The sequence below is a fragment of the Chiloscyllium plagiosum genome, unplaced genomic scaffold, assembly GCF_037043375.1.
Source record: "Chiloscyllium plagiosum isolate Xiang-an unplaced genomic scaffold, Cpla_swu_hap1 HiC_scaffold_10, whole genome shotgun sequence".
Classification (NCBI taxonomy): Eukaryota; Metazoa; Chordata; class Chondrichthyes; order Orectolobiformes; family Hemiscylliidae; genus Chiloscyllium; species Chiloscyllium plagiosum.
In genome coordinates, this window is record NW_028270148.1 from 44,884,907 (window position 1) to 44,899,763 (window position 14,857).

A 14,857-nucleotide genomic window follows, 5' to 3' on the forward strand; every position below is an offset into this window, starting at 1 on the left:
TGAACTTTTCCCCACTAGAACATCTTTAAAAATAGCTTCTAACATTGTTCCTGTGACAGATGTCAAGCTAACTGGCCTGTAATTTTCTTTTTTCTAATTCTCTCGTCTTTGAGTAAATGAGTTCAATCACTATTTTCCAATCTAGTGGGACCATCCCAGAATCAAGGGAGTTTTAGAAAATTAAAACCAATGAATAACACCAATTATCTCACCAACCACTTCTATTTTTAGACCTCAGGATGAAATCTTGGCACTTGGCACCCTCAGCACCAACAATTTACTCAGTATCACTTCTCAGCTGATTGTGATTTTCTTGAGTTCCTCCTGCTCTACTGTTTCCTGATTTAACACTGCTTCTGGGATGTTATTTGAACCTGCTGTAATGAAGACGGATGCAAAGTTCTTGCTCAATTCTTCTGCCATTTACTTACTTTCCAGGATTAATAATGTAGTCTTATTTTCTACAGGACCAATGCACATTTTGTTAATTCTTTTTTTTTCCAGTATTTATCTGTTTTTATATTTCTGGCCAGCTTTCTCTTCTACTACAATGTTTTCCTTGTTTTTGGTAATTCTCTGTTTTTTTTTGTATTCTGACCAATCTTCTGACCTGCCACCTCTCTGCATAATTATATATTTTTTTCTTATGTTAGCATGATACCATTCTTAATATGTCTGGTTAACTACAGATGGTTAGCCTGTTCCTTGGACGTTTTCTTACTCATGGCAATTTAATGATTCAGAAATATCCACTTTAATGTCTGCATAGTATTTATATTAACCTAACTTTTAACCTTCAGCATATTCACTTTCGATGGCTCTGCTTTCATGGCCTCATAGCTCCCCTTTATTTAAATTTTAAAAAAACAATCTCAGACAAAAGACAGTCTCGGTCTCTCTCCTTCAAGCTGAATGTGAAATTCAAATCATATTGTGACCAATAATCACTGTGGAATCTTCAATATGTGATTATTAATTAATCCCTTTCCATTGCACAACACCAGGTCAAGTATAGCTCCAGAACATGACGTTCAAAAACATTCCATGAACCAATCAGCTTGGTACCTTTGCTCTATTTGACAATTCCATGCTTAGTGTAGATTAAAATTGTCCATGTTATCACTTTGCCTTTCTGACAAGTTTTTTTTATTTCTTCCTTTACGGATCACAATGACTATCTCCTCCCCTTGCAACTGCACGTTCCTCTCCAGCCCTCGGAAGATGTCCTGAATGCTGATGCTGGGCATGCCATCTGGACTTATTTCTGAGAATGATGTTGATTCCCCTCATTACATTGTCCCCTACTACTACTGCATTCCTTCTTACTCCTTCTTCTAGATTGTCTTCCTGTACTATGGTCAGTTAGCGGATCCACCCTGCAGCCTCACTCGCATCCAGACAAACTGAAAGAACGTCAAACCTGCTGGACAATTACAAAAACTGAGCTTCCTGTGCTCCTGCCCTTGGGTCTCCTTACCTGCCTCATTCTCAGTCACATCCTTCCGTCCCAATGATCAGATGACCAAACCCTAAGTAACGTCACTGCCTCCTAGTATAGAATCCAAGTAACTTTCCCCCTTCCTAATCTGTTTCAATGTCTGCAGTTCAGCCACAAGCTCATTTAGTCATTTATTCTTCTTGCTCTTAATCTTAGCAAGATCACTGAAGAGAGGATGAGGATAAAGGAATATCTCCCAATATGAAAAGGAGGAAAAATAGAACTAAACACTAGAGGGCTAGAAAATTATTTTTGACTTTTATATGCCTCAAGAGCAGCAGAAGAGACCCAAGAACAAGATATCCTACCAATACCCTGTTTCGGGTTTGTCATGTGTGATGGAAGACAAAAACTGTAAATGAAATGTTTTAAAAGGATTACCTTTAAATTTTGGCCATCAAATGGCAAAGAGCCACTAACTAGAGTGTAAAGGATGACACCGAGACTCCAAACATCCACTTCTGGGCCATCGTACTTCTTTCCTTGGAAAAGCTCTGGAGCAGCATATGGTGGACTTCCACAGAATGTGTCTAATTTGTTACCAATTGTAAATTCATTACTAAAGCCAAAGTCTGCAATTTTTATATTCATATCTGCATCAAGAAGTAAATTCTCTGCCTAAAGAAAGGAAGCATCACATATTTACTTTTGTGAATTTCTGCAAAATTTATTTAGCCGTTTAATGAATAAAACCTGAATCTACATCATTCTATTGACATAAAATGCAGAACTACAGGAAAAGACAAAATATATTTCGCTTTCAAGTACCTTAAGATCCCTATGTACAATATACTTCTGATGACAGTATTGAACAGACGACACAATCTGAAACAAAAATCAGAACAGTTCAACAACATTTACAATATGTATATGCAGTGTGATCAGTCTCTTGTAATATGCTATTTCAAATATGAAAATTAGCAAATCTGGCTCAGTTACAGCACAAGGATAAATCCACCCTCTGAGGTGAAGAAAGCACATGTAGAGAATGACTGTAAAAATGTGGATGGCCAAAATGTAGAATAATGAGGGTGTAATTTTTAAATAATAAAATAATCTTTACCAGGATCTCACTTATTTAAAAAGGCAAACAGAAGAAATACAATACTGCAGTCTCTTTAACATTAAGCTTTGTGGAATAGCAGCCATAAAATTTATGTTTCAAATCCTGAATGTATGCCAAAACCTTTTTAAAAAATCTGAGGACAAATTCAAGGTGATATTTTTGGCCGAGAATTTTACTCTTTTGTTCTGCCACACGTGCAAGACATTAGTTATTTCACCTCCTAGAAACATAAACACGTTATAATTTATAAGTAAACAAAAACAAGAGGTGACAATAAAACTATAGGCTGCATTAATACTATGATGAGAATACATTAATCTCCATTAGAACTCTGATCAGTAACAAATCCTTTAATTAATTACAAAAGATGCATCTATAACAACAGAAAAAATGTAACTTTCTTAATGTCTTCAGGTTCCCCATAATACTTCTTAGTCAGTTTCTTTTAGGTATAGTTATGATAGATGAATATAGGAGCAAACTGGTGAATTAGTCGACCTACAATTAATTAAATGACATATTCATCTATTTTAGCTTTAATGTTAAAGTTTGATAAGAACACTACATTCCTCAAACTTTTGTTCCTTCCCTTTCATAACACTTCTTCAGCAGAAGTGCAAGAAATCTGTTACATCCACCTTTCAAGGCAGACCATACTTATAAGCAGACTAAACCAAAGCCCATTTCTCCACTTGGGATGCAGCGGAAGTGAGTACTGGAGCTTGTAAACTCAAGTAGTCACCAATGGATAATGACCAGTTTTGATTATGAAGCTGTGACCATACAAGCACATATGAAATCTTCTTACTCCAAAATCCAAAGACAGTTCTTCATAGTGAACACAAATTCATTTACTGACACTGAGGGAGCATGAAGAAATTGCAGTTGGTCTCTCCCCACCATTACTCAACACAGGAGAGATCTACTTCATATGGAGAGACATCACATGTCAGCTTAACCTTTTTGGGCATTCCATAATGTACAAGCATCGTATCGCCTTCCCAATTTACTTTACAAAACTTGAATGCATTTTCACATTCCTTTGTCTAAATCCACAGAACACCCTTCCACAAGAGTTTGCCAAATTTTCAATTAACTTTGTGTTATAATTCACCAGACACAAAAGAGATCGGAGTTCAGAAAGATTCTGAAAGTATCATGCATTTCATACCACTTGAATCTTACTCTATGTAGGTTGTAAATCAATTCGGTCACCCAGTGACCCAAATACCAGACAGAATTTTGAAGCATTTCACATTTGACTGCCTTCATCTGGATGCCATACTTCTCCAAATGTTGGGTATCTTTTTAAGCCTGTCATCGTGGATCCTGAAGAAGGGTTACACGTGACTTCTCCACCTCCTGATGCTGCCTGGTCTGCTGTGTTCTTCCAGCCTCCTGCCTGTCTACTTCTGATTCCAGCATCTGCAGTTTCTTGGCATCATGGATTGACATATTTGGAACTGAAATAAGTATGTCATCCAACTCAAGAGATAGAATTCAGAAGCAGTAGGCCATTTGACCCAATTCGCCATTCAACTCAATCCACCATTCAACATGATTCCTCTACCTCAATGCCATATTCCTGCTTGCTCTCTCTCCACACCTCTTGAAATTAACTTTTTTATTAAATATATTCAATGATATGGCTTCCACAGCCTTCTGTGGTTGAGAATTCCACACTTTCACCATGTTCTGAGTGAACGCACTTCTCCTCTTCAATCTAAAATGGCCTACCAAGTATCTGGAAGTTATGAGCTCTTGGTTCTGGGCCCCTTGACCAGAGGAAACATCATCCATAAGTAACATACTACTTCCCTGAATTATTACAAAACTTGGTTCAATGCCTTTTGAAAAATACTGGGGGCTAAAGAAACACTAAATGACCAGCCCTAAGAAACTGAACTGGATCCATGTTGGTATTAATAGTCAAAAATGATTTTGAATCATCATCTAATTCTACTTGCACATAGATATTTGTCCAATGAGTGTATAAATAAAATCTAATTTTGAAAACATCTGGTTTCCTGACGACATCATGAATTGATCCTCAACATTTGGCAAATCATCGAGAAGATGACTTTCCAGTTCCAATTTACAATTGCCTACACTACCACTATGGGAGTAATCTGTTCAACTTTGGCACTAATGCCCTTCACACTGAATGAGGCCTGCAGTAAACTGGTCTGGTGTTCCTCTGATCTCATAGGATGGCTTTGTATCTTTGAATCAGGTGGCTCTTTCCACTAAATACTCAAAAATACTTGGTGAGCATGCCTGATTATCAGCCAGATTGTTGGGAATATCTGGGGTGTTATTGTAATGAGAAATACTGAGATACTCTACAAGTATTCTCATCAGGACAGTACTTGTCAAGTCTCCCAATAATATTTGATGATGCAGCAGTCTACAAAGGTCATTCCATTCACACGCTCAAACAGCCTTGAACACCAATTTGCAAACTATTTTCTCAACCAAAAAAAATCAGTTCTCCACTGTCTTGTTGGCAGCTTATCCAATCCAAATTTGTTCAAACAGGAACATCCACAATCCCACCTTGTCACCAAATACTAACTATTTGACAGGACAAACTAAAAACAGCAAGCAGCATACGGAGAGTCAGCATCAGACCAAGCAGAGTTATTCTGGTGTCCACATTTATACAAAAGGGTCACAAAAGGGTGTTATTACATTCATTAAGGTGAGTCAGATATGACATACTATAATTAGAAAATTGAATAGAGCTTTGAACAATGTATTTGCCAAAATTATATTGCTGCCAACTGACAAGCTGTTGAGTAAAAGATCTTACTGTAAATGTGTAAAAGTATTGAAATTGAATAAATGGTATAGCACATTTTGCAGTAATGTAAGGATAATTTAAATTAAATAACAAATTCTAATTCTAACCTTTGGCTACTTTTAAATTTAGACATCTGCAACCCTGAGGTCCTCATTTAGGAGATTTATGGGTTCTTGGGGTGCTTTGAGAATTTACAATGGGCCTTGGACACGGAGATGCAGAATGGAACAACCAAATGGGTGAGGAAGAAAAAGGGTAAACACATTTAAATTTTTAAATACTATTGAATTAATTCTAAATATATTTTGATAGCTTCCTAATACAGCTCAACATCTGCAGCTAATTCAATAAGAAAATTCAAGCCAATATTTCTGGACTAAAGATGGGAAGGGGAATGAGCTTTATAACTTGCTTGCTCCAGATCTGGCCAAATTGGACAGCAGATCGAACGTCGGGAAATCCCACTTCCTGACAGGTTGGTATTGGAGGCAGGTCCCAAATTAATTCTGTCTCCAAATTCCCATCTTTAAGGGCAAATTCCAGCACAGAATGTGAGCCATATTCTTTTCATTATCTGATCAGACAACCAATCAACAATTGTAAGGACTATTAATTTTCATTTTCTATATTTTTAATTGTGGACTTAAATGAGAAAAGAACTGTTTCAGAACCAAGTACAGTTTGAGAATTGCTGTCCATTTTGCAGACAAGTCAATTTTTGCTGGGTCTCATTGTAAACACTGTTTACACAACCGCTGGTTCCAGTCGTAGTCAGAAGTGTAGTTTGCAGATGAGCTGGAGCCCCAAGGATTGTGTACAAATGGAGCTTTGTTTAGCAACAATAGCTTATTGATAACTGGTGATTAGCCCACTGACCAATGACAAAGGCTTTCTGCATGCCAAAAAATGTGATTGGTTCTCAAGTAAGCGAATAGCTTAGGGCTGTGAACAGGACAGAGAGAAGCCTTCAAACTTTCAAATAGCACCGGAACTCTGCCTGTTCTCAGTATGAAAAGTGGCTTTGGCAGTACAGACATGATGGGCAGAAGGCCCTCTTCTATGCTGTACGATTCTATGATTAAAGCCATCAAGTCTATAAGCTGTGACTTTTCAAAAATAAGTCAGAGACCAAAGTGTGAACCAGCCCAGGTGCTGCCTGCAAACCAGTGAAAACATCCATATAAGAAAGACGAAAAGCAGTGTCCTGATCAGTACGAGAACCATCTAAGCAGATCCCATGAACAGAGACAACTAAACAATTTTCCTAGTTTTCTGTCCGTCCACAACACAATGCTTTTTTCTTGTGTGCGTGCAGATGCAAGGGGGATTTTATAAGGAGATTAAATGAGTTGAGTTACGTGCCAACAGTTCATATTCATTTACCAGTAGCTAAAGTCTATTTACTTGGAATAAAAGGTAATTCTTAATACAGCAATTGATCTGTATTTTCTATCAAACTGGGTGCAAAAGGTAGATAAATTGGGGAATTTTGTGTACTTCCAGAAAAATCTTTAACTTTGATGACAACTTTAGAATAATGGGCCTTGATTCTCAGTGAATCATAACAAAATAAAAAAAAAAAAAGCTACAACAATTCTGGAAACAAAGTGAGCAGTTTCAACATTCCACTATGCCTGCACAAGCTCCCATGTCAAAACAATATATTTTATTTCCATTTTCATGTACTTTCTCTGTTTCCTTTAAATTCTCTAAGTGTTTCATCTTTTTTGAAATGTTAAGATTGACAGTTTCAATAGCCACTCTCAGTAATGCAACCAATATTCTAATAATCCTTAATATAGAAAACTCTTCCTTAATGCAGTTTTGTACATGTAATATAGTTTTAAATACTAAGACTCAATTTATGTCATGACCAATTTATTGACTGTTATAAATTATCTTACTAGCCATTAATCTTTTCAAATGTTAAATAATTTTGTTTGATTCATTAACTTTTTTTATTTGACAAATGATTTTGAACTTTATCATGACTGCAATCTTGTCCTTAGTTGTTGATCTATTTTTTAGTCTTTTCCAATGCTCTGATATCCATTCGATAAAATTGTCTAAAATAGTAGGTCAGTTATTGTACAATTAAAGCCCTCAATTGATTAGTCATTGTTGATGTGAACAGAGGGGTTTGTATTGGGTTAGATAGATTTGGAATATCCTAAATTTGATCTCCAATTTGTGCTGAGCTTACTGATTATAAGCAAGGTTGCTGACAGATGTCATTGGCCAATCCAAGGAAATGTATAGGAGAGAGGAGAAAGTGAGGACTGCAGATGCTGGAGATCAGAGTCGAGAGTGTGGTGCTGGAAAAGCACAGCCGGTCAGGCAGAAACCGAAGAGCAGGAGAATCGATGTTTCGGGCAGGAGCCCTTCATCAGCATTCATTGAATAAATGATAGAATCAGGCATGCAGTGATGTTCCTACATAGGTTCACACAGAGAAAGTCTACTTGGCAAGGCAATGAATGGAGAAGTTTTTTAAAAAATTATAAATAGATCATCACAAGCTTTTCTCTACAGAAAAATATATTTGTCAATTTAGTTATGCAGACAATTACTTATAAAGAAATCTACTGCAATTCAACTGAACATAAGAACGGAGCTCAAATTCTTCTTTCGTTTTGCTCAACTCACCTGTCTAAACTTTGCCCTTGCTTCTTTTTCTTTCATTCTTCCATGTGCAACAAGGTAATCAAAAACTTCTCCTGTATTGTAAAGGAGTAAAATGAGAAAGAAAGACATATTTACCAAACTTGCTGCCTAATGTTCTGCCTTCTTTGAACCACTGCAATTTTTCAAATGAACTCTGAAAAATAAAACTTTTAACTGCTATTGTTGACACTGTCCCTATTTTCTGCACCTAATGCATATATTAATATCAATAACATGGTTATGAAGGAATGTCTAATCACTATATTTTAAAGTGTAGAAAAATAATTATAAGCACTTTGGAGACACTGAACAGAAAAAAGAATTACTTTATAAAGCAATGGCAGGTACTCTATTAATTATGAAAGCAAAGCTAAGAAATTACTGCAAGGTGACTGACCTAAATTTGCTTTTATAGATTAGAATATATCAAGAATTTGAAAATAATAAAATATCACTCAATTGCTATTGCTTTGACCAAATTGCTGAAGATATTGGATATTGTAAAGACTATGGGCCCTGACAACATTTTGGCAATAGTACAAAAGACTTGTGCTCCAGAATGTTTTGTGCCCCTATAGTCAAGCTGTACACCTCAGCTAGAAAACTGGCACTTACTTGGCAATGTGTAAAATGGCCCAGGTATGGCCTGTACTCAAAATCAGGACAAATCCAACCCAATCAATTATCCTGTCAGTCTACTCTCCATCATCTGTCCTGTGATGAAAGGAGTTGTCAACAGTGCTATCAGTACACATTCTTGATGAAGGGCTTATGCTCGAAATGTCAATTCTCCTGCTCCTCGGATGCTGCCTGACCTGCTGTGCTTTTCCAGCACCACACACTCAACTCTCAAGCATCTGCAGTCCTCATTTTCTCCTCTCTGCTATCAAGCAACGCTTGTTCAACAATAACCTGCTCACTGATGCTCAGTTTTGATTCTATAAGTGTCACTTAGCTGCTGATTTCATTATAGACTTGATCCAAAAATAGATAAAAAAGCTAAACTCCAGAAGGGAGGGGAAGATAGTTGCCTTTGACGTCAAGGCAGAATTTGATCAAAAATGGTATCAAGGAGCCTTCGGAAAACTGGATACAATGGGAACCAGGGGAAATCTCTCCATTGTTTGGGGTCACAACCCATTGCAAAGGAATGGCTGTGCTCAGTGGAAGTCAATCAGCTAAGGACACCTCTGCAGGTATTCCTCAGGGTAGTGTCCAAGGGCCAGCCACCTCCAGCTGCTTCATCAATGACCTCCCGCCTGGCATCAGAAGTAGAGATGTTTGTAAGTAACTACACAACGTTCAACATCATGATGATTCACAAACTGAAATACCTTGTGGTCACATGCAAACCAACATCCAGACTTCGGTTAATAGGTGGCAAGTAATATTCATGCCAAACAAATTCCAGTCACTGATCACAAACAAGAAAGATTCTAACCATTAACCCTTGAGCTTCAGTTGAAATACCAATACAGAGACTCCCGCTATCATTGAGTCAGGGGATTACCATCCACCACAAATTTAGCTGGATTAATCATATAAATACTGTTGGTACAAGGGTAGGTCAGAGATTGGGAATTCTGAGGTGAGTAATTCACCTCCTGACTTCTTGATGCCTGTCCACCACCTCCAAAACACAAGTCGGGAATATGATAGAATACTTGTGCACATCCACTTGCCTGGATGGGTGCAGCTCCAGTAACATGCAAGCAGTGTGAAACTATCGGGCAAAGCAGTACATATGATCAGCGCTCCATTCACCACCTTCAACATTGACACGCAGTGGCAGTAGTGTGTACCATCTACAAGATATACTGCAGTAACTCAAACTCCCAAACCTCCCCATATCCTCTACCACCTAGAAGAACACAGACAGCAGAAACAAAGGAACACCATCACCTGCAAGTTTCCTTCGAAGCCACACACCATTCTGGTTTGGAATCAAAATGCCACTCTTTATGTGTTACTGGGTCAAAATTCTGGAACTTTCATCTAATGGTGGGTGTCTCTATACCCCAAGGACTGCAATAGCTCAAGAAGGCAGTTTGTCACCATCTTCACAAGGCCAATAAATACTAGTTTAGCCGGAGATGCTCATATGTCACGAACAAATAAAACAAGCTGCAGCAAATTAACACAAAGATAAATAAAACACCCCAAAATATGAAATACATTTCATGGCAAATGACAGTATCCTACTAAAATTCATAGGGTAAAACTAAATGGGAAGAAAAGTGATTTGCTTTGTAATCTTTGCATAAAGTTAAAAAGACCATCAACTTCAGGATATTCTCAAACTATTTTTTAATCCATTCATGTACTACCAGTCTCATTGAATTGTACAACTGAATTACTAAAAATGATGAAGTTCCAGAAAAAGGTATCCTCTGCGTGTCAATTGATTTAAAACATTAACACTGTTTCTCTATATAGATTCTGCCTCTCCTACTATTTCCATCATTTTCTGTTTTATTTCAAAATAATAAACAGCTCTTTCATTTAAAACAAACAAAGCACTGCCACACATTTCATGATGGCAGTATTGTTTCAAGTAAACTGTGGCCCATTATCCAGAATGCCTTAAATAAATTGGGAATATATCCAAATGCAACATTAGTAATTGGATGAGACTGATTCAACTCGGGGAATAGGAGCATAATCAGCTTTGCTGTTTGAAATATGTGTCCTTCTGATTATTAATAAAACTGAATGGACAATGACTGTGAGGAATTCTATGATTTAGAGCTTCATAGCTAGAATAGAATCTGAAAGATTTGGGGGTAAGGTGACAAAGCTTGGAGAAACAAATGCACCGTGACCAATTAGCTGTATCCAGTCCAATATTACTGCATCCTAATGCTGTTTTCCTTATATTTTTAGAATAAATTAGATGCACTGACACTTGGAGCTATATCGTCACACAATCTAACACGATGCTACCCTATAATTTTCTGGGGTAGAGTTTAAAGAGAGTGTGCTGGCACAATGTAGAGCATTATAAACATCAAAGTGATGGAAATGATAAAGAATGCCTTTATTGAAAAGAAAAAAAAATGATGGGTGGAATTTTCCCTTTTTTTTGTTGATGAATATGTTAGTGTCAGCTCACTCAATGGCAAACTGTCGCAGGTTTCTCAGCAAATCACAGGCTCTGGCACTGGCTGGAGGCTTCTAGTCATCTGGGATGCCAATCAGAGCTGGCAGCTTCTGGATCCTCAAGTATACCAGTTGAAGCTGATTCCTTGGGGAAAACAGCAATGAGAAGCCAGGTACTTTTTATGCTGTTCTCCAGTGTGGGAACCATGGGGAGAGAGGGTGTGGAGTCAAGGGCAGGATGTGTCATCCAGTTGCCATCACCTTATGGGAACTTGGAGCCTCCCCTCACCCCACCCTGGCAGGCAGGTTGCTCTGGTTTCCCAGTCAGGAAACTGGCTACCTTTCTTATGTGCCAGGGAATAGGTGCTTGGAGATATGGTTGGTTGAGGCCTTTAAGTGACCATTAATCAACCACTTGGTGGGTTGAGAAAGTTGCCCGTGGACCTTAGGAACCAGAACTTAATTAGTGTGATGGTGAGCTGGGGTATCTTCTTGGGGGAGGGGGATCAGACGATCTTTCCATGGGCAACTTGCCATGTTACTCCCCTGTATCTCCAGATCAGGGAAAATTGTAATACTTGGAATATTAAGATAATTTGGTGCAATCCATCTTTTAGTTATGATGTACTTTGGATGATGATTCCTGAAATATGCTGTTACTTCCAACAGAAAATGTACATATACAAAAAGACCCTCAAATGTGCCTAAACATTAAAAGCAGCTAATCTGCTCAAGGAACATTGGCTGAAAATAGTGGTTGAAAAGCCAAAAAATTATGATGTTTAGATTCTAGATTTTCTTCCAAAACAGAACAAAATAAATTGTTTAACCACCAATTTAGCAAGCTTATCTATCATCTCAAAGAATGATAGAAATATTGCTTCTCATTCTCCTAAAGAAGTGTCCACTGTCCCTGAAACCAAATGGTACTCCTGACTGCGCTAAATGTCTGCCTTTGTATATTGGAACTTGGGACTGGAAGGAAGGGGAGAAGCCATTATGTCTCAAACTTCATGTTTAATAAAGGAAAAATGTTGAAATACAAATGCTCCCATTTTAAAAGAGAATCATGCTCAAACTACTTTGAGAGAGGTCAATCCTGCAACCATTAGCACAACAGTTATTTCAATGAGGTACTCCACCTCCAGGAATCCTATTGTGTCAGTCACATGGAACAGTCAAAACCTTAACTTACCTCCACTTGCATACTCCATAATTAAATATAGTGTTTTCTCAGTTTCAATTACTTCAAATAACTTAACTAGAAGAGAAAAGGGGAAAACATTTGTCATAAATATTAGCAAAATAGCAAACACTGTTGAGGCTGTGTTACTCTGGTCACTGTTAGTTGTAATATCATCATTCTTTCAAAAGGGAGAAATTTATAAAATCACAACTTAAAGTCGTCAAGGCAATTTTCTTCATATATGCAAACATTTCTGTAATATTAATCCTTCCAGGCAAGTTTTTATTCCAATCAGGAAACAAATCATCTAGAAGTCTGAATGGTCCTTCCAAAACAGATTCTCAATTTGTCCTCATGTCCTAATTGAGCAATTCATTGTAACACACACCATTCCTCCACTGAGGCGTTAGTCTGTGCTCTCCATGTCACATTGACTCAGAAATTATGACAAATGTCACTTCTGTGGATTGGGTTGTTGGTATAAATTTAATTTCTGAACTTAAATATCCTCTCTTACTTGCTTATGGGTCCACTAGATCATACTTACACAATGTGCCAGTTGTAGATACTGTATATTAATCAACCTGCACAATCAGTTCTCTGGGACAGGTGGGACTTGAAGACACACTGTACCACTGTGCCAAAAGAGCCTTTCCACAGTGTCAGTTACATACCAATAACATGGACCTCCCGAATTTCCTAAAAATGTTTGGCAGTAGAGCGAACAAATATTATTTGGAAACCTTTAATTTCAATTACTCTTCTCAAGTAGGTACAATACCTCATGCCAAACAAGTCAACTTCCTCTCCTCCTCCCCGGATGGTACCAATTCTGAAGACAGACCTGTGATTATTGTTACATAGCGCCTACAGTCCTCACATAGCTCACCAATCGGCTATCCTAATGGAAACTTCAACTTAATTATTACAGTTCAGACTGATCCTGGCCCAAATCACAATTGCAAAAGTTCCTTTAAACAGAAAAAATTAGTTCGAATTAGCCTTAACTTGTTCATCAAAGTCATTGTTTCACATAGCACCAAAAGTGCAGCTATCCACTTAATTTCCATTACTACATTCATCCAAAACTAAGAAGTGACTGTGGAAGCGAAGGTAAAGGCTCGGCAATGACGCTAGTGCGAAAGATGAAATCTCTGGACAAATAAAACATGTAAACAAAGACTATTCGAACTACTGTACTGCATTCATGTGGATAACAGTGGATACTATTAAGTGTTTATCGAACACCAATCTAAAAACATAAACTAACGCAAATTATGGTTAGGAAAATTCAAGAAAACGTATTTCCATATCCAACATGTGCTAAAATACGAGACAAGTAAATGCATACAATGTCCCAACTTGCAAAAATAAAAGTGGCACCGCACTGGTAACTCTTCCTATTCAAGATCACGGAGATTCGACACGAACAAATGTTGCTGTTTAGCAATTCAGAAATTAATCAAATATTGTCAGCAGTCAAATTTAAATTTAATCTTAAGCCACAATAAAAAAGTCACTAAGGGAAGCCAAACAAATGTAACTTTTGAGATGCTTTCCTGCAGCATTATTTGAACTAAAACAACTAAAACTGAATTGCTTGGGTGGGATGCTCTTCGGAGGGTCAGTGTGGATCTGGTGGACTGAATGGCCTGCTTCCACACTGTAAGGATGCTATACATATGTGATCCCAACGAAACGTTGAGCTCAGCTCTGCTGTTCCCATATCGTCCTGGAAAAGTATAGTAAGCCTTCTGATTCCACTGCTTTTAGTTCAAATAATGCTGTGGGAAAGTCTCTCAAAAGTTAGATTTGTTTGTGTGAAACCAAATGACTTTTGGTGACTTTTTTTGTGGTCTTCTTGACAAAGTGGTTGGTCAGCAAGGTACGTTTTAATGAGTATCTTAAAGGAGGAAAGTGAATGAGGTGGATATGAGCAAAGAGGGAATATTTTGGAGTTTAGACAGAAAGTGCAGCCCCCAGTGTTGTGGGTATTAAAATTGGGGGTGTAGAAGGGCCAGAAGGACAGGAGTGGAGCTATCTAGGAAGCCTTTGGGCTAGCAGCGATTTCAGAGAAAACAAGGGGTGAGACCTTTTCCAGGACTCAATGCAGGTCAGTGAGCACAAAGACGACAGTGAAATGGGACAATGTGACTTCAAAAGCAAGTAAGCTGTAAAAGAAATCTCAGGTCTTAGGAATAATATCTAAACATTCCTCTCAATTAAATCAACATTTAGTAAAGAACATGTGAAAGTGCCCACTATATTCATAAACATTATAATGCTAAATTCCAGAATACCAGGGGAGAAGATGCAACACCGAATGAAATGAGCTTTACTGCTATTAGCTTTCTAATAGAATAATACAAGTGCACTTTAGTTTAGGAAATGTGTTTCATTTCTTACAAATTTAAGCCTTGTTTATTTTTAATAACGGTAAGTATAAAAAAGTGTACAGAAAAAAGAATACAGTACTAAAAGAACAGATTTTAAAAATCAGGAAGAACTAAGTAAGGATTTAGCTTTTGGATTAGATTCCCT

General features: G+C 37.6%; 1 protein-coding gene across 4 annotated transcripts in view; it reads right to left on the minus strand.

The window, feature by feature from the left end:
* LOC122552804 (serine/threonine-protein kinase MARK1) overlaps positions 1-14,857 on the minus strand; it is a 217,075-nt gene that overhangs the window by 51,624 nt on the left and 150,594 nt on the right. For all 4 annotated transcript variants that reach the window (XM_087991312.1, XM_043695768.2, XM_043695766.2 and 1 more), the window contains exons 5-8: positions 12,326-12,391; positions 8,014-8,084; positions 2,267-2,323; positions 1,880-2,116 (exon numbers count right to left, since the gene is read on the minus strand). In XM_087991312.1, the coding sequence (XP_087847438.1) occupies positions 1,880-2,116; positions 2,267-2,323; positions 8,014-8,084; positions 12,326-12,391 (431 nt within the window). The remainder of the gene's footprint in view (positions 1-1,879; positions 2,117-2,266; positions 2,324-8,013; positions 8,085-12,325; positions 12,392-14,857) is intronic.